The sequence below is a fragment of the Panicum virgatum genome, chromosome 7N (genome assembly GCF_016808335.1).
Source record: "Panicum virgatum strain AP13 chromosome 7N, P.virgatum_v5, whole genome shotgun sequence".
NCBI classification, from domain to species: domain Eukaryota; kingdom Viridiplantae; phylum Streptophyta; class Magnoliopsida; order Poales; family Poaceae; genus Panicum; species Panicum virgatum.
Genome location: NC_053151.1, coordinates 29842009 through 29863473, shown reverse-complemented (window position 1 = coordinate 29863473; position 21465 = coordinate 29842009). Strand labels below are relative to the sequence as shown.

The 21465-nt window shown below is 55.2% G+C and overlaps 2 protein-coding genes across 2 annotated transcripts; one reads left to right on the top strand and one right to left on the bottom strand.

The window, feature by feature from the left end:
- Window positions 1-20: 20 nt before the first annotated feature.
- On the top strand, window positions 21-1781 carry LOC120681907 (phosphoribosylglycinamide formyltransferase, chloroplastic-like). Its single transcript, XM_039963574.1, has 5 exons — window positions 21-469; window positions 554-665; window positions 891-1067; window positions 1274-1400; window positions 1521-1781. The coding sequence occupies exons 1-5, from the start codon at window positions 127-129 to the stop codon at window positions 1632-1634; spliced, it is 873 nt and encodes a 290-aa protein (XP_039819508.1). The 5' UTR covers window positions 21-126; the 3' UTR covers window positions 1635-1781.
- Window positions 1782-3631: 1850 nt separating this feature from the next.
- On the bottom strand, window positions 3632-9072 carry LOC120681906 (serine/threonine-protein kinase SAPK7). The gene is made up of 9 exons (XM_039963573.1): window positions 8724-9072; window positions 8579-8653; window positions 8388-8489; window positions 8212-8265; window positions 8002-8094; window positions 7681-7773; window positions 4473-4577; window positions 4278-4376; window positions 3632-4203 (listed from the first exon to the last, which is right to left on the bottom strand). The coding sequence occupies exons 1-9, from the start codon at window positions 8841-8843 to the stop codon at window positions 3874-3876; spliced, it is 1071 nt and encodes a 356-aa protein (XP_039819507.1). The 5' UTR covers window positions 8844-9072; the 3' UTR covers window positions 3632-3873.
- Window positions 9073-21465: the final 12393 nt, after the last annotated feature.

The window sequence follows — 21465 nt, the reverse complement described above, 5'->3', positions numbered from 1 at the left end:
TGGCCCTCTCGCTTTCCCCCCGATTGGACTGGTCGGCTTCGAATATTGCTCTCGCAAATTCCACCGCGCCGCCGCCGCCCGCCGGAGCAGCCTCTAGACCCACCATCCAGCTCCTCCCCCTTGTCCATGGAGGCGGCCGCCGCCCCACCTTCTCTGCGCCCGCACCGCTCGCGCAGCATCAACCCTGCTCCCGCCACGCGACCGGGCCCGAAACCTAGGCCGTGGGGCCTACTGGGGGCGAACCGCCAGGCCAACGCCGTCAGGTGCGAGCTGCCCCGGCGCCCGGAGCCGCGCCCCCTCCGGGCCAGCGCGATGGCGGAGGACGGTGGTGACGCCGGCGGGGCTGGGCGGAGGAAGCGGCTTGCGGTTTTCGTCTCCGGCGGGGGATCCAACTTCCGGGCGATCCACGAGGCCGCGCTGGCCGGGGAGGTGCACGGGGACGTCGTCGCGCTTGTCACCGACAAGCCAGGTGAGGAAAACCGCATCCCTCCAGCTGCTCGGGTTGCGAGCGGATGGATGTTTTTGGTTCGAGAGTGACACTTCTGCGTTGCAGGCTGCGGTGGTGCAGAGTACGCCAGGAGCAGCGGCATTCCGGTCGTTGTGTTCCCGAAGTCGAAGAGTGCGCCGGAGGGAGTCTCGGTCCCTGAACTCCTCGATACGCTGAGGTTATTTCTTGCTTATGTCCCTTGTCTGTGTCATTCTGAGAGCAACCACGTCAGAAAAATAACAGGATTGAAACGTATAGTTTTGCACAATTCGCATACACTGCTGCCATGTTGTTATAGTTTACTGTTGACTGTGGACACTCTGTGGTGTACTGCATTCCTTATGCCTGCCATTTGGATAACTCTAATATTCAGATTCTTGGCTCATATTTGCCAATGGAACAGGGAACATGAAGTTGACTTTGTTCTTCTTGCTGGTTACTTGAAACTTATACCTGCTGAATTGGTTCGGGAATTCCCAAGATCCATATTAAACATCCATCCTTCTCTCCTTCCGGCATTTGGAGGCAAAGGCTACTATGGTTTAAAGGTTCATAAAGCAGTTGTTGCCTCTGGTGCAAGGTAATTCAGACTTCTCTAGCATTCTACCTATGCAATTCACCTGTGGATTCCCCAATAAAACATTACCTGTATGCATAAACCCGTGTAATTTCAAGGAACATGGCAAACATTCTTCTCAAATTGAGCATAATATTTACAAATTATGCTCTTTGATTTTGCGTTTCAATTATGTGGCTTCTGTCATTTGACAATAATATTTGATACAGATACTCGGGCCCAACTGTACACTTTGTGGATGAGCACTATGATACAGGAAAAACATTAGCGCAGAGGGTTGTGCCGGTGTTTGCGGATGACACACCAGAGTTATTGGCTGCGAGAGTCCTTCATGAGGTAAGAGTTCAGCCGTACAGACTAAGACAGTTCCAGTTCTAATATTCCATCGACACACCATTAAAGTTAATCTGCAACCCAAAGTATTTATCATTTCCTTGATTGAAATCTATCATCCAGGAGCATCAAGTCTATGTTGAAGCAGTTGCTGCTTTGTGCGAGGACCGCATTGTATGGAGAGAAGATGGCGTCCCACTCATCAAAAGCCAGCTAAATCCGGATGTATACCTCTAATTGACGATTCTGGCACCCTTTTGAAGCAATAAAAATTGTAAAGCCCAGCAATAAAAATTGTAAAGCCCCGCCAGTTTTCCCCAAGGCAAGGGGTACTTAACAGTTAACATAGGCTGATATGGTGCCAACTTAGTTGTCATCTAAACACTCCCATTTGTTGGCAGTGTTGGAAATGAGAAAACTGGCAGTTTTCCCCAAGGCAAGGGGTACTAACTACCGTGGGATTAAGCTGATGAGCCATACGATGAAGCTTTGGGAGAGGGTTATCGAGCATCGCCTAAGAAGAGTGACAAGTGTGACCCAAAACCAATTTGGGTTCATGCCTGGAAGGTCAACCATGGAGGCGATTTTCTTAATACGACAATTGATGGAGAGATATAGGGAGCAGAAGAAGGACTTGCACATGGTCTTCATTGACCTTGAGAAGGCGTATGACAAAGTACCGAGAAATGTCATGTGGTGGGCCTTGGAGAAGCACAAAGTCCCAACTAAGTACATTACCCTCATTAAGGATATGTACAAGGATGCGACGACGTTTGTCCGGACATGTGATGGCAACACCACTGACTTTCCTATTAACATAGGCCTACACCAGGGGTCAGCATTGAGCCCTTATTTATTTGCTTTAGTGATGGATGAGGTCACAAGGGATATACAAGGTGAGATCCCTTGGTGTATGCTCTTTGCTGATGATGTGGTGCTAGTTGACGAGAGTAGGACAGAGGTTAATAGGAAGTTAGAGCTGTGGAGACGCACATTAGAGTCGAAAGGGTTCAGACTTAGTAGGACCAAGACCGAGTACATGATGTGCGATTTCAGCGCGATTAGGCATGAGGGGGGAGACGTTAGTCTAGATGGACAAGTGGTGGTCCAGAAGGATACTTTTCGGTATTTAGGATCGGTGCTACAAAAGGATGACGACATTGATGAAGATGTTAGGCATAGAATTTCAGCTGGCTGATTGAAATGGCGACAAGCTTCTGGCATCCTTTGTGACAAGAGGGTGCCACAAAAGCTAAAAGGCAAATTCTATAGGACAGCAATTCGTCCGGCGATGCTATACGGTGCTGAATGTTGGCCTACAAAAAGGCGACATGTCCAGCAACTGAGTGTAGCAGAGATGCGGATGTTGCGGTGGTTTTGCGGGCACACAAGGAGGGATAGAGTCCGGAACGAAGTTATTCGGGATAGGGTCGGAGTGGCACCAATTGAGGAGAAACTTACCCAGCATCGGCTGAGATGGTTTGGACATGTCCAACGAAGGCCTCCTGAGGCGCCGGTGCGTAATGGGGTTCTTGAGCGGGTCGATAATGTAAAGAGGGGTAGAGGTAGACCTAAACTGACGTGGGATGAGTCGGTTAAGAGAGACCTTAAGGATTGGAATATCTCTAAAGAGATAGCTTTGGATAGGAGCGCTTGGAGACTAGCTATCAATGTGCCTGAACCTTGAACTTATTTCTTTCGGGTTTCATCTCTAGCCTACCCCAACTTGCTTGGGAAAAAAGGTCATGTTGTTGTTGTTGTTGTTGTTGTTGTTGGAAACGAGAAATAATGTTTGATGAACTGCAGCTGCAGTATGCATGTATGCATACTGCATAAACCACGGTTGGCTTTACTGGACCACTAAATAATGTGGTTGCCCCTCCTGGATTTTTTTTTATTGTTTGAAATTTTTAGATGGGCAAAACTTATAAGCACTCATTGGATCATATGATGCTCTTCCATTGATGGAAGGTTCTCTACAGTACCTGATACATAAATTGATGGTCGTCCCTGAAGAGACGTTTTTCAGACGTTACTCGCCGCAGCATCACCAGGAGGTTTCCCTGGAAAATTCATGGTGGTAGAAATGGAAGGCAATCTGTTCCGAGGATTTAAAAGAGGCAGCTGCATTTGGTTATTCATGCTTTCACCACCTATTGTCATTCTATGTAGTCATGGTCCCAGCACAAGTGATCAGATGACAGGTCCATAAGCCTGCGCAAAGGCTGCAAGAGTACATGCTCAACGAGATGTTTTATTCCATAATTTTGTTGCACTTGCTAACTTAATCAGTCCTTACAAATACAGTGTTGGAACCACTTCAATAATTTACACTGTTGCAGCATCAAATAGGAAAAAATGAAAGAAAACTTGAAATCAAGACCACAAACTATCAGGAATATAGGTATGAGGTTCATCATCAGTTGCTACCACAATACATATCCTGTTTGTGATCTCTCTCGCGACCGCGAAACCCTCAGCTGATCTGAAACTCGCCGCTGGCATGGACTTGCTTCACTTGCTTGTCATACTCATCCTCACCGTCCTCTTCCTCCTCGGCCTTCTCTGGTTTCTGGCTGTCCTGCTCATCCTCTTCTGCCCAACCAAAGCCAGCCACAGGGGTGGAGGAAGGAGGCGGCGTCCGTGCCTTCTCTACGATCTTCATGATCTCCTCCACGGACTGCACGGAGTAGGTTGGGGCACTATTGTCCTTCTTGTAGTACATTGCCTGTGCAGCTTCTGTGAGCTCCCTAGGCAGGTTCTTCAGGAACCAGGGGTGGTTCCTGATCTCCCTAATTGTTATTCTCTGCATGAAGTTTGGAAATGGAATGAAGCCATTGAGCTGCTTAGGTTGATCTGAGCTTGAAATATATGGGTTACCTTCGCAGAGTTTGCGACGAAGATTCTTGAGAGAAGTTCCTTGCAGTCTTGGGAGACATGGACGTACTCCGGAATTTTGTATTGGATTGACATGATCCTCTATGAAAATAAAGAATGCAGCAAGAACAACATTAAGAGACAAAAACCGGGGGGGGGTGCTAGATTAGCAAAAGGAGAAGTCTTTTTAGTTGTTACCCCAATCGTCTTTCTGAAATTCTTGGGGTCATCAGGGTCCTCAAAAGGATAAGCACCGACCAACATCACATAAAGGGTCACTCCACAGGACCAGACGTCGGCTGTCTGAACCATTAATCAAATGTTGCAAATATGTTAAGACAAAATAAGCAAATAAATATAAAGGCAACAAGCAAGAAAGTTTGTACTAAAGAACATTTCTTTTCAGTAGGATATTAAGATGCAGTTATGGTTGTCAATACAGCCTTCAGTAGGGCTACCTGTTCTATTATGGCACAGGCCCTCTAATGAAAAGAACATTCAAATGATAGCTCTTTAGCACCATTTGGCTCTATTATGGAATTCTAGATATTATGTGGGAGTGTACTGTGTTTCTATTGCTAGAACGTAGAACCTATGCATCCCACCGTGGCATACTGGCATTGGCTATATGCCTATATTTAGTTCACTCAAAATGCCTAAAAAGGTGGCACCACGAACTCTTCAAAGCAAAGCAAAACTTCAGGTACATTACATTTTCATCAAGCTTCTAAAATATATGTGATTTCGTTGAGCAACAATTTTAAGTGGATGAACATTTGACCTATATCAACTCAGCTAAGGTACAAATAGGAAAAAGTCAAAGCTGTAATGCATCTATGTAATATGTTTAGATGAGGTTTGCTATTGGGCTGATGGTTATATTCTGAGGGCAGGTGAAAGATGGCATCAGAGAATCAGTACACTTTTGTAACTACATGTTTTTCCACATATTTTCATGCCGCAGGGTTTCGAAAAAGAAAACACGAGCCCTGTAGTAGTTATGGAGTTTAGGAGCCGTTTTTCATCAAATCCTTAAAACTACAAGTCTTTTAGGATCTAGGCTGTGTTTCTTTTCGCCATTTGGGAAAGAAGTAGATAGCACCTGTGATCATTCTGAAGTCCAAATAATATGTATTCTCAAGTATCTCTCTCTAGAACTGCTGCAGGCAGGGAAGTCAAATTCACCCAAACAAAAATCAGGTAGACGTGGAGAAAACTAAAGAAGGTCACTACAGTATTTTAATGCAAAAGCAGGCAAAAAGCACAGAGCTTTATGACATAGAAGTGGGCACCATACGGTTGGGCAGATCGATGCCACTACTTTGATATCAGCAATAGCCTTGAAGGGGTTCTAGAAATCAACAATTTAAAAATATAATATACTTGATATTGTGTCTATAAACTATTTATCTCTGACAAGCAAATGCAACCAATTTTGCGGTGCTGGAAAGGAGAAGTGCAAGCAGACTGATATGGTTTCTTGGATAGCAACCGAACAAAATGCAATCACTGTTTGCGGCAGCTGATAATAAGAAAAGTAAAAAAGGAGTAGAAAATAGCTTCAAAGGACCACAAGAGGCCAAAAGAGAGGTTCAGTCTAACATGACTGCTTGAAAAGGATTGGGCTTGAGGGCCTCTTGTGATAACATCAACCAGATGGTCTGCAGCACTAAAACCATGATGGTAAAATGGCTAGGAAAAGGACATAAAGCGTGAATTGAACCTAATAAGAGGACCTGTCAAGCAAAAACAGAGAGTTGCCCAACTTGATGCGCCATAGTGGTGCGTTGTTATCCCAACAGTCTTGTCACAAGCATGGATTCACCTAATTTTCTTAGTCGCCTCCTTTCAAATTCCTAATGATGGAAAAACAAAGACCCTTTGAACATTGCATGCTCCTATATAAGCAATTTGCAATTCTGCATCGCCAATGGCCATCTTCAACCTCACCGAAATCAAATAGCACTGCTGAACAAATATCTTTATCTACAGAATCTCGTGCTTTTCCTCCCAGCTGATCTAACTTTTCTTTCAGGCCACAATTTATTAAAGCAAGAGGAATGACCGAGCATACAGACTACAAATTCTTCGCTGCTAAACCGGTCTGAATCCGATGAACCTAAACCTTTCGTTCCACCCTTCGGCTAGCTGTGCATGGCGTGCAGGGAAAGCAGGTGGAGCAAGCATCGCCATCACAAGCATGATATGTGATCGCCGGAGAAACAAGAGAATGTGCATGTCCAAATCGAGATCGCACGGGGGAAGGAACATACGTATCCTTCAATCCTTGGCTCCTTGCATGATCCCTTTACTCCTTTTCAGAATGATTTTTTTCTTCCTTTTCAAACCTGCACTACGCTACTACTCCAGCACCAGATCTCATTAGCTGGGAAAACATCTAGTACTAGTATTCTAGCTAGAGGAGGAGCGACAGTATGACACACTAGTGTGTGAGTCACTACTCACTAGTAAGCATGGTCTGCGGGCCCATCGCACAGGCTGCTGGCCCCCCCAGCTCGACCACGGCCAGAGCCCAGGCCCTGTTTGGATCACGATTCCCAAAAAAAAAATCTCACATGCATGGAGTACTAAACGAAGTTTATTTGTAAAACCTTTTCACGGATGAGTGTAATTTTTCACGACGAATCTAATGACAGTAATTAATCGATGATTGGCTACAGTGATGCTACGGTAACCATCCTCTAATCGTGCGGTCAAAGACCTCATTAGATTCGTCTCGCGAAATAGCGCAGGATTATGAAGTTAGTTTTGTAAATTGACTTTATTTAGTATCCCTAATTATTGATAAAAAAATTTTGTGCTACTTGCTACACGCAACCAAAGGGCCCCAGAGCAGGGCGCGTGCTGTGCTGCGTACCTGAAGCCCGAATCACACGGCGTGCGCACTGCGAGGTCACGGATCACGATGCACCGGGAGAGGGGACTCGGGGCAGACACGAATGGGCCTCGACGGGCCCCACTGCCCAGCGGCAGGACGGGCCTGTCTGCCCGGGCACGGGCTAGCAAATCTCCATCTCGGACAAATCCCAAATCCATCATCAGCCGGCAGAGCCCAGAGATCTGTGCAGCAAAGGGACTATAGACCTACAGCGACGGCAGAGTATCTGGACCCGGTCTATAGACCTATAACCTGTGACAATGTGGGCCCATTTGCTGACACGCCTGGGCACGCCTGTGGACCGGGTGCACATGGACTCTGGGGATGGAATCGAGGACGGCCCGTTACGTGGACTCCAAGGGGCGGCACGTGCACGTGGGCTCGCGACAAGCGAGACTGCGAGAGTCACTGCGAGCGGGCCCCACTCCTGCTACGTCACAGGGAGGGAGGGAGGGAGAGAGAGAGAGGAGAATCTGACGACGGAGAGATAGAGAGAGACGGACTGACCTTGCCGTCGTATTCCCGGCGGGAGAGCACCTCCGGGGCGATGTACGCCGGCGTGCCCACCGTCGACTTGGGCTTCGAGTGCAGCAGCGACGACTGCAACCAAAAAGGATCGCGGCGGAGAAGAAAGGCGTCAGTGCCGCAGCCAGAGCCAATGATTTCTTGTTGCTTGTTCATTCAGGCGAGAGGTAACCAAAAGATTTTTAGGCGGAGGAGCATTTCCAGGTGAGCAAGGAAGGGTGAAAAAAGGGGGCGCTTTTTGACGGAAAGCTCGTCCCTTTTTCTTTGGAAGGAAACCACCGATCAGTAGGAGAAGCACGGCACCTTGGAGTAACCGAAGTCGCAGATCTTGAGGCGGGGCGCCGGGCTGCCGTCCAGCAGCGTGTTCTCCAGCTTCAGGTCGCGATGGCAAATTTGCTGCAAATCCACGACGGATTTCGCATCGGACACTTTTTTTGTCAGCACAAAATGGTGCACTAACTCTTCTTGCTGAGAGAGAGAAAAAAGGATCGATCTTTTCTTTTTGGTTCTTACCATGAAGTGGCAGTAGCTCACGCCGCAAATCAGCTGCTGGAAGAAGTACCTCGCCTGCGCAAGAACAGCACGGCCGCCATTTACACGGGTTATTAGCACGAGAGAAGAAATCCTCCCAAAGGAGACGAAGCGGACTCGAGCTACTTGTAGCCGCCTGATTAGCAGCTGATCCTGACCTCGTCTTCGCTGAACCTGCCGGCGTTGCAGATCCGGTCGAACAGCTCGCCGCCGGCGGCGTACTCCATCACGATCGCCAGATGCGTCGGCGTGAGCACCACCTGCAAAAAAGGAGGGGGGGAATTCGCGCACAGATTCTTCACCGGGAACACACAAAAACCATCACATTTTTCTAGTCGATTCCCCGCACCTCCTTGAACCTGATGATGTTGGGGTGCCGCAGCGAGCGGTGGTTGATGATCTCCCTCGCCACATTCTCGTCTATCTGCAAACCGCGCAGAGCTAGCACCCGTCAGGAAAAAAAAACACACCATGAATCTCGCGAGAACTATCACCTTTTGGCCGCGGGGGATGTACTTCATGGCGACGAGCTCCTTGGTCTCCTTGTTCCGCATCAGCCGCGCCACGCCGAAGTTGCCGGCGCCGATGTCCTTGAGCAGCTCGTACTTCTCCATGGCTCCGGCGAGCTCGGGGGAGGGCGCGGCGCGCGCGAGCGCTTCCCGATGGTTCGGACTGGCGAGGGAACCTCTCGGGAGGCTTTGGAAGGTTCTCGCTGAGGTGGGAAAGGGGGTGGAGGAGGAGGAAGAGGGAGAGGGAAAAGCAGAGGGGGAGGGATTTGAAGCTTGCTGCTACTCCGGTTCGTCGTTGGGATGAGTAGAGACTACTACGAGTTCGATTACATAGGTGGTGGTAGCCCAGCGAGGAAGAGCTCGTTTTATATTAGGCGGTTAGTTTAAACTTGGCCATGATACGGCGAGCTTAACTGACAATGAACTTTTTTTTGGATTCTAAAATTGCATTTTGAACATCTGGTTTGTTGCGGTTTTGTGCAATGGTCCTTGCGTGAATTGCCAAGAGAAACAATTCTCCTGGTGGTCGGTCAGGCCAATGCCAAATTTAACGGGGGCCAATCAGATGATAACATCTGACTGAACTTTGGAACAGTGTCCAGAATACGTTTGGGATCTTCAGAAAAACCGGAACACGCTAACCAGACACCCCCTCCTGCAAGCAGCAAGCGTGACGCGGGATGCGGCGGATGATGGCCTGGTCTGACGCCGGTTGACCCGCCGACGGAGCGTCGAGCCGAGTGGCGACGGAGGGCGGCGAGGGCCGAGGGATCTGCCTGCGCGACGCGACGTGGGCGGCGCATCCGCTTCCTCGTTTGGGCAGGGAGGCGCTTTGCCTGCTGGCCAAGCAGGAAAAAATAATACTCTAGATCCAGCGGTAGATTTATGGCTGGGCATATTACCCGAAGCCCGAAACCCGTACTCGAAAAACCCGAACCCGTATCCCAAAAACCCGAACCCGAAAAATCCGACCACTATTTCGGGTAGCAAACTCCGGTACCCGAAATTATTACGGGTAATTCGGGTATTAAATCCCGGTACCCGAAATACCCGAAAACCCGAAGTGCCCCGTACCAAAATCTGTCTCAGAAGCAAATTTGGCCCACCACAGCCCAATCCCTGTATGGCTACCCACCTCCAACGCAACTTTATCCTCTTTACTGTCTTCTTCTCCCAGACCTAGTGCCCAATCCCCATCCCTCTCACCCCGGCGGCGGCGCCTCCGAGACCTCCGTGTGACCGGGCCCCCACAAATTGCTAGCGGGCGGAGAGCATGCCGAGGAGCAGCGGTGACGGGGCGGCCAGCGGTGTCTGCGTCACGACGACGCGCGGCCGCGGCAGCCGGAGCCCGGCGGCGAGCGGCAACATGACCCGCGGCCGCGGCAACAGGAGCACAACGGATGAGCGGCAACACGGACGCGCGGCCGCGGAGCGGCGGTCGGCACCACAACACGACGGGCGGGGCTGAGTACTCAGGTGGCTTGCCGGCTGCTTGCGACGCCGGCTGCTTGCTTGCTATTGCTACTACGCCTGCAGCCTGCTGCTTACATCCTTGCTTGCTTGCGCCTGCTGCTTGCATCCTTGCTTGCTTGCTACGCCGGCTGCTTGCTCGTGGATCTGCTGCTTCCTCGTTTGCATTTGTGTTGCTACTTGCTGGCTGCCTTCATAGTTGTATCTCGGGTTGTTCGGGTAAACCCGAACCCGAACCCGAAATGTCGGGTACCCGAAATGTCGGGTTTTGTTTATTTTGAACAAATTTCGGGTTGAAGATTTCAAAACTCGAAATTTTAAAAACCCGAAAAATCCGACCCGAAATTTTCGGGTAGCCCGAACGCCCAGGCCTAGGTAGATTGTTCGCGGAGCCTTGGACCACCACGCACATCGACGAGCGCGCGCACCCACGTGCGGCCGCGTCGCCGTCCATCCACACGCGTGCACGCGCCGCCGCCGTCCGCCGGGCGATTCAGGCCTGTAAATTTTTTGAAATAGGACCTGTTATCTTTACATGTAAACACAAAAAAACCGTAAATACATTAAAGTAAAATGGAATCTTGCTAATTTGAATCACTATGTCGTGGTGCTGCAAACCACGGCCGGGTGGCGGAAGGCACCCGCCCTAGCCCAGAGGGTGTGTACTCAGGGGGTAGCTAGTCTTAGATCGATCTCACTCAAGAACTTGAGGAACACAGCCGGATTTAGAGTGGTTCGGGCCGCCGGAGCGTAATACCCTACGTCCACTGTGTGTTGTATTGCCTTCCCACGAGAGTGAGAAGGTGCGAGAGCTTGAGTCCGTCTGGATCTGTCTGACGAGCGCCTCCCTTTTATATCTCAAGGGGGCGCGTACACAGCCGTTGGATCCCCGACAGGTGGGTCCAACGATGCAGTATAAACTAACGTACTGTTCATACATTATGGCGTCGCAGGCAAAGGAGATCTCTCTCTTGGATTCCCTTGCCTGCTCCCGGAGCTCTTCGTCCATCATGTCCTAGCGTTGTCTTGTCAGGTCGGGCCTGTCGTAGCTAGTGGCACCGCCCGTCACATTGCTTAAGCGGGTGGTGTAGCTTGCGGCGTAGGCGGCATGATGGAAAAGTGCCGTGCTATCGTATCCATTTAATGCTGCAGGCGGGCTCTGCGCGGGTGCGGCACAGGCGGCTGCACTGTGCTTCTTGGTAATACGCGGTGCTCAGCGAGGCCTGACAAAGGCTGTCTCACGTACCGCGGCGACAGAGCACGCCTTGTCCACCACATTAAATGCGGTGGGTGGGCGAGTCCCCCTGCGGAAGACTCGCGCACGATCCCGCGTCCTCGGGACACGTGGCGGTCCCGGACCCCTACATGGTGAGGGTAGTCCGGACGGGCGCAGGAGGTCCCGGACCCCTATGGGGGTCCGGGCCTCGGCGGTCACCACGGAGCTTCCCTTCTTTAGGGACACGTGGCGTCTTCGGACCCTTCCCCAGGCGGGGAGCGGGTCCGGGGCCGTTGGCCTAGTGAGGGAAGAGCCTGACCTGTGGGGCCTGGCTACTCCGCCTTTCCCGCGCAGCTATGGACAACTACGCGGGTCCTGCCTTGCTGCAGTAAGAGTGGGTATCCCTGCTACAGGGTACCGACAGTGGCCCCCGGGCCCACCTTGGGGAAGGTACGAACCCACAGGTGGGGCCACTTCTGCGATTTGGCTCTGTATGGCTTCAAGTTCCTTTCTGCAGGGGTCTCGACCGGCTTTGACCACCCGTCGGGTTGGTTGCTGCCTCATCACGTCGCAACGGATTACTGACTATGGGCCCCATGATCAGTGGTTCACCTAGTCACACGCGCGACGTTCGGCATTGTTGCGGCCGGAGTAAACGGGTCATTTACCACCGGCGCAGCTCCCGAAAAGCTCGGCCACGCCTGCGATTAATGCGCGCACGTCAGCTCAGCTTCCGCCTTGCTTCACGCGTGCGGGCGACGGTTCGGATCCCGCCTTTTCGCACCCTCGTTGATTACCCACCCTCCCTGACAGGTGGGCCTGGGCCCCCACGTCATGGACTGGGCGGCTAACTCCGGGTGCGGGCGTCGCCTGAGTTCCGGCGACGGTTCCGGGGCGCGCCGGTTGAGTCAGGCTTTATAACGGGGCATACCGCATTCCACGGTTGCTTTCCCGCATTCGTCTTCTTCCTCCAGCCTTTGCGCCCCTTTGCCTCCGAGCTTCCCTCGCCCTTCTCTCCCCCCTACACAGGCTCCTTCCTCACCCACCAAGAGATGGCATCCCTTGTTCATCCCCGTCGCTTCCAGACCGAGGGAGAGCTGAACACAGTGCGCCGCCAGCTTGGGTGGAGCGCTCAGGAGACCGGCTGGGGGGTGCGAGCAGGCTCGGTTCCCCTTGGCAACCTCAGCACCGGGGAGTTCGTGCTATTCACCTCGCACGTCTCCGCCGGTGTGGGACTGCCGATTTCTTCATTCTTGCTGCTGCTGCTGGAAGACTTCGGCCTCCAGCTTCAGCATCTGACGCCCCACTCCCTCCTCCTGGCGTCCATCTTTGTGCATCTATGCGAGATGTTCGTGGGAGTGCGTCCCTGCGTCATCCTCTTCCGCTACTTCTTCATCCTGGTGAGGTCCGGAAGGAGCAGGGACGAAGTGGGAGGGTACTACTTCCAGATAAGGAGTGACCTGCCGACTCCTTACATTCCGGGCCTTGCTGGCGGAAGGTGGGAGGAGTGGCGCAGGGATTGGGTGATCGCCACCACCGAAGCCAACGAGCGCCTTGTCCTGCCGACCGCGGGACCCGCCTCCGATAAAGCATCCTGGAGGGCCAAGCCATCGCTGCAGCCGGAGTTCGACTCCGTGCTGGATAAGATCAGGTCGCTGGCAGGGAGCGGCCTCACCTCATGGCACGTGCTCGGCGACTTCGTGAAGCGCCGGATCGCCCCCCTAAAGCAGCGGCCGCGACCGGCGTGGAGCTTCACCGGCCTCAACGATTGCAGCAGGACCCACCGCGGGGAGGGAAGCGATCTGACCCAGGAGGCCTTGGAGGTCCTGGTGCGGAACGTGACGGGAGACACCTTCATCCCAGAGAACCTGATCCTCCCGCAGAGCATAGTCCCCCTCTGCGAGGACCCGGCGAGGGTGGCGGTGCTGGCCACCCTGCCAACCCTGGACGACGGGGGACTGGCCCCACGGCAGACCGGGGGTGACCCGAACCGTGGGCTCCGGATCCCTGGCACGTCCGGGGATCAGGCTACGCTGAGCGCTGCGGGGTCCGGCGCCACTACGAAGGGGAAACAGGCCGCAGCTAGCAGCGCGGCCGCGGCCGGCTCCAGCCGGGCTCAGAGCAGCTCCGGTGCGTCGTCGGGGGACGTAGGCCGGCGGAGGCTACTCCGGGGCGACGGGACCCTGGTCTCGGAGCCCGCCGCGAAGCGCCAGAGGTCTTCTGAGGGCGCAGGCCAGGGTAGCTCCCGGGCTGCCGGCCCCCACGGGTCCTCTGGCGCGACTGGACCACCACCATCGCCGCCGAGGAATTCATCCCGCCGGCAGCAAGAGCAGCAGCAGCAGGAGCAGCCGCAAGAGCAGCGGCAGGAGGCACGCGGACGGCAGCAGCAGCAACAGGTGCGACCCCGGGTTGCGCCCATGCCGCAGCCGCAGGAACAGCAGCAACGGGTGCAGGCCCGGGTTGCGCCTGCATCGCAGCTGCAGGGGCAACAACAGCAATAGCAACAGTAGCAGCCGCAAGAGAAGAGGCCCGGGCTCCGGGGACGCTGGGTACCCGGTACTGCTGGGTTAGTGTCATCCTGCTCTCCTCCCTTGCGCCGGTGTTCTGTTTGTTCGTTTTTTTTTTGTTGTTGATGGCTTTTCTGCTTTGCTACCAGGGCTTCCCGCCCCAGCGGTTCTTCTACCACCGTTGGCACATCAGCAGGTGCCCGGGCGGCGGCGACCTCGGCATCGACAGCGACGGTGGCAGCAGGTGCGGGACCCTCAGGTACGGCGTCCTGCTGCTTACTCCGTGGCACATGACGCGATGCTGACTGTCATGCCATTTCCAGACTCCGCAGTGCTCAGTGCAGCAGCAGCAGCGGCGGCGGTGCCGCCGGTGCTGGGTGCAGCCGCACCCGACACGGTGGTGGAGGTGCCAGTGCAGGGCGCAGCCGCTCCTGACGTATCGGTGGCGGGGGCACCCGATGCGGCCGCGTCCGCCACGGCGGCAGCGGGAGCGCCGGAGTTAGGCTCGGCCCGCGCCCGACTCAGGCGGCAGCGGGGGCGTCCGGAGCTGGGCCAGCCGCGCCCAACTCGGCGGCAGCGGGGGCGCCAGAGCTGGGTCCGGCCGCTCCCGACCTCGGCGGCAGCGGAGGCGCCGGAGCTGGGCCCGGCCGCTCCCGACTCGGCGGCAGCGGAGGCGCCGGAGCTGGGCCCGGCCGCTCCCGACGCGGCGGTCAGCGGGGCGCCGGAGCTGGGCCCGGCCGCTCCGACTCGCGGCAATGCGGGGGCGCCGGAGCTGGTACCCGGCCGCTCCCGACTCTGGCGGCACGGGGGCGGCCGGAGCTGGGCCCGGCCGCTCCCGACGCAGGCGGGCAAGGCGGGGGCGCCGGAGCTGGGCCCCGGCCGCGCCCGACGCGGCAGCAGCGGGGGCGCCGGAGCTGGGCCCGGCCGCGCCCGACTCGGCAGCAGCGGAGGCGCCGGGGACAAGTGCCGCAGCGGAAGCCCCTACCTCCAGCTCCGGTCCTGTGCGGAGGAAGAGTTGGAGGTGGTCTTTGGCAGGCGGCTCCTGCAGCTCCAATCCCCGGAGGAGGATGCGACTCCGCTTCCTCAAGTGCTGTTGCGAGTTCGGCGTTCGATCGAGGAGGCAACTTCCTCCGCCGAGGTGGCCTTCCGGCGGGAGTGGTCTGCGCTGGAGAGCGAGCGTCAGCGCCTCTCCGACTGGCACACCCGCCTGGAGGCGCACACGAAGGCTGAAGCCTCCCACGCCGCGGAAACTCGGTCAAAGCTCAAGGCGGACCAAGAGGCCTACCGAGTCAACCTTAAGAAGGTTTTTGACCGAGAGCTCGCAGTGTCAAACCGAGAGAAATCCTTGGCGCAGCGGGAGTAGGACTTCACCCTGGAGGTTGTTGGCTTCGCTGCTCAACGGTCCGACCTCGAGGCCCACCTCGCAGCCCAGCAGTCAGAGCTGGAGACTCGCAGCGAGGACCTCGAGGTCCGGAGGCAGGAGCTCGACGTCTTCTCTACGACTCTGCAGGGATGGCGTGAACAACTGCAGGAAAGAGCCTGCCAGCTGACTGCCGACGAGGCGGATTTGGAGGAGGACCGGAAATCTCTCGCCAAGCGGGAGGCTCACGCCACCGGCATAGAGAAAGAGCTTGGGCGCCAGCGAGAGTCGCTCAAGAAGCGGAAGGTATATGTGGAGCAGAAGGAGGCCAAGCTGGAGGAGCGGTCCCGCGAACTCGAGGAGAGATCCCGCGAGCTCGAGGAGAGGTCCCGCGAGGTGGAGGTGGCCAAGGCGGCCTTGGACACCCGGGTGCAGGAGGCTGTCCGGGAGGCGGTCCGGAAGCATCAGGAAGACCAGCGCGTCGAGGCCTAGCGGATCGCTGACTGGGCAAGCGAAGCAAGCCTGGCGCTGGTGCCACTTGGCCTGAGCCCGATCCAGGTGGCGGTGCCGCCAGCTTTGGTAGCTGACGCCCTCCCGGTGCTGAGTTCTGCTTCGGATAGGCTCCAGCGCCTGGGGCCAGTCCTTGCTGGATAGCTTGAGTCCGAGGGCCGCGAGCTGATCCGGCTGGTGGCGGAGCACATCCTGACCTGCCTCCGGAGCCACGACCCGACCATCTCGCTGGCGCCCGTGATCGATGGCCCTGTAGCGGAGACGGAGGCCGCCGCTCGGGACAGCGTGCAGGAGGTCGTTGACTTCGTCGCTGCCTACTTCAAGCGAGAACCTGCAGACTCTTGAGCTGGGCATCGTATCTTTTTCCTTTTGCATTATGTAACAAACTTGTACTAGCTGAAATTTTTGAAGCAGGAAAAACTTCAACTTAGCTGTTTGTCAGTTGTTGATTTGCAATATGCAGCACCCCGGCGCCCTGGCCCTCTGGCAGACAGGTTCAGTTGCTTGGACCTGTCTGCCATCTGAGCCGTAGAAGATACTGCGGACCTCCTTGGCATAGGGCTGCATAGCCTGCAAGACGAGCAAGCGCCTTGTTCCCTGCGTAGGATACAGGAGTACAGATAGAAAAATCAAGTTCGCTTATATAGTAGCAACGATACTGCAACTTAGCTATTTGACGCATGCAGAATTCATCCACGATGTCTGGGACAAAGCGGATGCCCCGGGCCCCCTGGGAGAGAGACTCAGTCGCTATGAGTCTGTCTACCATCAAGATTGGCTCTTATCCTGCATGAAAGCTTTGAAGCAGATACTCGGACTCCCTGGTAGGTAGGCTCAATGGTTTGAGACTGTCTACCCCTGGCCAGGTTTTAACCTGTGTACCACTTCAAAGTTATAGCTTAGTAGCAGACCCGCGGGGCTCATTCCTGACCAATCCCAGGCTGGTACCAGGTCCAGGACTCTAGATGCGCAGGCCCAGGTAGCTCTGTGCTTGTTACAGAGTGGGGGAGTGCGTAGGCTTAGGGTCGGAACCAGGCTAAGGCGCTACGCAGGGCTCCGAACCACTCCAGGAAACAGCACGATCTTTCCGGACCTGGCTTCATCGTCCCAGACCCTTCGCAGCAGTGGGTGAGGTCACTTTGCTGTGCTCGATCCTTTGAGATATAGTGCTGGACACGCCGTGTTGGACTTAGGAAGCCAGCCCTTGAGCTGGGACGAGGTCTGGGCCCCCAATTACCCGGCTCTAGGTACTAGAGCACTCGTTACAGGGTGGTGGAGAGTGCAGGCTTTTGGGTGCGGAACCAGCTAGGCGGCTACACTGGGCTCCGAACCACCCCAGGAAACAAGTACCCGCTCCCCAGAGTAGGTTCCTAGGGGTCCGGACCCCTCTCCAGCAGCAAGAGGGTCCGGACCTATACGGTAGTCCAGCAGCTCAATGCAGATCTTAGTTGCAGCAACAAGGGCAGAGGTCCCGCGGGGGTTAGAAAAAAAATGAAAATTCCGAGAATCGAAATGCGTAATTTAACTTTGACACAAAGACAGAACTAGGAGAAAATCTTTCCTTTGCAATCTCGATGTACATGGCTTGCGCGATGGATGCCAGAGGCCGGGTTTATGAGGTCGGACCTCTACCGCTCTGAGCCGCGCGTTAGCCGCTGGTGCGATGGATGCCAGAGGTCGGGTTTACGAGGGTGGCCCTCAACCGCTCCGGCCGCACGCTAACTCTATCTTATTACAAAGGAAAAGTTATTTCCCTGCTCTGCCTAGGTGTAAAACTTACGCAGATGCTCTATGTTCCACGGGTTGGGTAGCGGCACTCCGTCTTCTGTGGCGATGCGAACGCATCCGGGCCGGCATACCTCTGTAACCTTGAAAGGCCCCTCCCAGCTGGGGGAGAGTTTGTGGAGCCCCGCTCGGTTCAGGATCCGTCTGAGGACGAGGTCGCCAGCCCGGAGCTCCCTACTGTGCACGAACCGTTGATGATAGCGCCGGAGCGCCTGGTTGTAGCGTGCATTTCGGATTGCTGCTCGCCACCTTCGCTCGTCAACGAAGTCCACGTCGTCGCACCGCAGCTGCTCCTGCATGGATTCGTCAAAGGCCTGGACCCGTGGTGAGCCCAGGTGAATTTCTGGGGGAAGGCATGCTTCAGCCCCGTAGACCAGGAAGAACGGAGTCTCCCCGGTAGCTCGGCTGGGTGTGGTCCGGTTGCCCCATAGTACACACGGAAGCTCGTCAACCCATTTGGCACCATGCTTTTTCAAGCAGTTGTAGGTGCGGGTCTTGAGTCCCCTGAGGATCTCTGCATTCGCTCTCTCAACCTGTCCATTGCTGCGGGATGTGCCACGGACGCAAAGCATAGCTGGATGCCGATGTCCTCACAGTACTCTTGGAAGAGTCTGCTTTTGAATTGGGTCCCGTTGTCCGCGATGATGCGGTTTGGGACGCCAAATCTGCACACAATGGACCTGAGGAATGCGACTGCTGATTTCTTAGTAATATTCACCACAGGAGTAACTTCCGGCCACTTGGTGAACTTGTCGATGGCGACATAGAGGAACCGGTATCCGCCGACAGCCCGGGGGAAAGGCCCCAGGATATCCACACCCCACACAGCGAATGGCCATGAGGGTGGAATCATCTGCAGAGCTTGAACTGGGGTGTGTATTTGTTTTGCATGGAACTGGCATGCTTTGCAGGACCTTACCAGCTCAGCCGCATCCTGGAGTGCTGTTGGCCAGTAGAAGCCATGCCGAAAGGCCTTGCCAACAAGCGTGCGAGAGGAGGAATGACTTCCGCACTCGCCTCCATGGATCTCCGCGAGCAGTTCGCGGCCCTCTCCCTGGGAAATGCATCGCATGAGGATTCCGTTGGCGCCACGGCGGTAGAGATCCCCTTCTACCACCGCGTAGCGTTTAGCCAATCGGACTATGCGCTCAGCGGACACATCGTCATCAGGGAGGATGTTATCCTTCAGGTAGTCCCGGATCTCGGAGATCCATGCATCGGGAGCTCCCAAAGCATGTGGGGGTGGCTCTGTGAGGACACCAGGTTCCTCAACAGAACACACAGCCCTGGTTGGGCACCATAGGTGGAATGCTGCCGGGACCGCTAGCTTCGAGGTGCCAGCTTGATCCCCCTCACCCGGCTTGGGAGGCTGGGCGGTAGGTTTCAGCAGCCGTCTTTCAAAGACACCCTCAGGCACAGATGCCCAGGTAGATGCTCTCACAGAGAGATCATCTGCTGCTGAGTTGTGCTCGCGGGGAACGTGTTGCAGTTCCAAGGCGTCGAAGTCCTTCTCGAGCTTCCTCACGTGTATGAGGTATGCCGCGAGCTGGGGATTGTTGCAGTTGCAATCCACTCGGACCTGCTTGATGATTAGCTGGGAGTCCCCTTTCACCAGAAGCTGCCGGACCCCCAATGAGAGGGCTTGCGTCAGGCCGAAGATCAGAGCCTCGTATTCCGCCATGTTGTTGGTGGCCTTGAACTCAAGGTGCACCATGTACTTCAGCTGATCTCCGTTTGGGTCGATGAGGACCACACCAGCCCCGGCCCACTTCTCGCGGGCGGACCCATCAAAGAAGAGTGTCCAGTGAGGCTCGGTGAAGACTGGTGTCCTGATTTCCGGCTCCGGGGGTCCAACATTTATGACTGGACCCCCAGGGTTGCTTGGGGAAGGAGTCCACTCCGCTATGAAATCAGCCAAGATCTGGCTCTTGACCGCATGGCGTGGCTGGAAATCCAGTTGGAATTCTACCAGCTCTGCTGCCCACTTGGCGATATTGCCTGTGGCGTTGGAGTTGTGTAGGATCGCTCTTAATGGGTAAGAGGTCACTACAACAACTCGGTGTGCTTGAAAGTAGTGGCGCAGTTTCCTGGACGCAATAAGTATTGCATAGATAAGCTTATGCGTCTCAAGATACCTGGCCTTTGCCTCGTGGAGGACTTCACTGATGTAGTAGACTGGCTTTTGGACGGTCCGGACCCTAGTTCCTGGGTCCGGCTCGCCCTTGTCCACCACATCTGTCCCTGGGGCCCCCAGTGGTTCTGGGTTCCCACTGGGATGAGGCTCCTCCGGACCTGCCTGTGCAGGATCCGGACCTTCAAGCTGGGGTGAGGCTGACGGGCCCCCGTGTCCGGGGTCCGGCTCACCATCCTTGGCCAAGAGGACCTTGGTGCCCCCCTGGCAAGTTTGCTCCATCCTTTCGGCGACCAGCACCATGCTGACCGCCTCCGCAGATGCAGCAAGATACAGAAACAACGGCTCACCGGGTTCTGGAGCCACCAATACTGGCAGCGAGGTGAGGTGCTGCTTCAGCTCCTGGAAGGCTTGTTCAGCCTCTTCGGTCCATGAAAATGGACTGGACCTCCTCAACAGCTTGAAGAAGGGAAGGGCCCTCTCAGCCAGCCTCGATATGAAGCGGCTAAGAGCAGCGAGAGATCCAGTAAGCTTCTGGACGTCCTTGATGCGGCCAGGAGGCCTCATTGCTTCGATCGCCTTGATCTTGGCTGGGTTTGCCTTGATGCCTCGATGCGAGACCAGGAAACCCAGCAGCTTCCCTGCTGGGACGCCGAAGATGCACTTCTCTGGGTTCAGCTTCGTGCGCGTGGCGCGAAGACGGTCGAAGACGAGGGACAGGTCCTCCACTAGTGTTGACCCTACCTTAGTCTTGACCACAATGTCGTCGACATAAACCTCAACAATATCTCTAATTAGATTACAGAAGGTTTTGTTCATAGCTCGTACAAACGTGGGTAAGGCATTCCTTAGACCATACGACATGACAATGTAGCAATAAAGCCCATCTACTGTTACAAAGGCAGTATGCTTCCTATCCTCTCTAGACATCTGAATCTGGTGGAAACCAGAGTATGCATCTAGGAAAGACAAAAGATTACACCCGGAGGTGGAGTCCACGATCTGATCGATACGCGGAAGAGGATAGGGGTCTCTTGGACATGCCTTGTTGAGGCTGGTGTAGTCGATGCACATCCGGAGCTTCCCGTTGGCCTTTGGGACGACGACCGGATTGGCCAACCACTCGGGATGGTGGACCTCCTCGATGAAGCCGGCATGTAGGAGCTTGTGGACTTCCTCGCGGATGAAGTTCTGCCGCTCCACGGACTGCTTCCAAGGCTTCTGGCGCACCGGCGTGGCGTCGGGGTAGATCCTCAGATTGTGCTCGATCACTTCCCTGGGGATCCCGGGCATCTGTGACGCTTCCCAGGTGAACACGTCGACATTTGCCCGGAGGAAAGCGATGAGCGCGTCTTCCTATTTCTCCTCCAGGTTCCCCGCAATGCGGGTGGTCCTGGTGGAGTCTGCTCCAATCTGTACCGACTTCACGGGAACTTGGTCCGGATCAGATGGTTGGACCTTGGGAGCCTTTGCAGGCGCCCTGGGTTGCGAGGTGGACGGAACCTCCTCGGAGCGTGCAGCCTCTGCCGCCAGGGTATGCAGTCTCTCAACTGCAGCGACGGCAGCGGTGCGGTCGCCCTGCACGGTGAGGACTCCGGCAGGGGAAGGCATCTTCAAGACCAAATACCCATAGTGGGCAATGGCCATGAAGCGGTAGAGTGCCGGTCGGCCAATGATGGCGTTGAACGGGAGGTTCACCTCCGCAACATCGAACATGACGCTTTCTGTGCGGAAGTTCTCCTCGGTCC

Bases quoted from the DNA above. Each gene is read 5' to 3' on its own strand.
- LOC120681907 (XM_039963574.1), top strand. From the start codon at position 127: ATGGAGGCGGCCGCCGCCCCACCTTCTCTGCGCCCGCACCGCTCGCGC. The intron at 666-890 runs GTTATTTCTTGC...CCAATGGAACAG, and splicing joins GAACTCCTCGATACGCTGAG to GGAACATGAAGTTGACTTTG. The intron at 1,401-1,520 runs GTAAGAGTTCAG...TCTATCATCCAG, and splicing joins CTGCGAGAGTCCTTCATGAG to GAGCATCAAGTCTATGTTGA.
- LOC120681906 (XM_039963573.1), bottom strand. From the start codon at position 8,843: ATGGAGAAGTACGAGCTGCTCAAGGACATCGGCGCCGGCAACTTCGGC. The intron at 7,774-8,001 runs GTGCCGTGCTTC...TTTTGGTTGCAG, and splicing joins GCGACTTCGGTTACTCCAAG to TCGTCGCTGCTGCACTCGAA. The intron at 4,204-4,277 runs GTAACCCATATA...AACTTCATGCAG, and splicing joins TCGTCGCAAACTCTGCGAAG to AGAATAACAATTAGGGAGAT.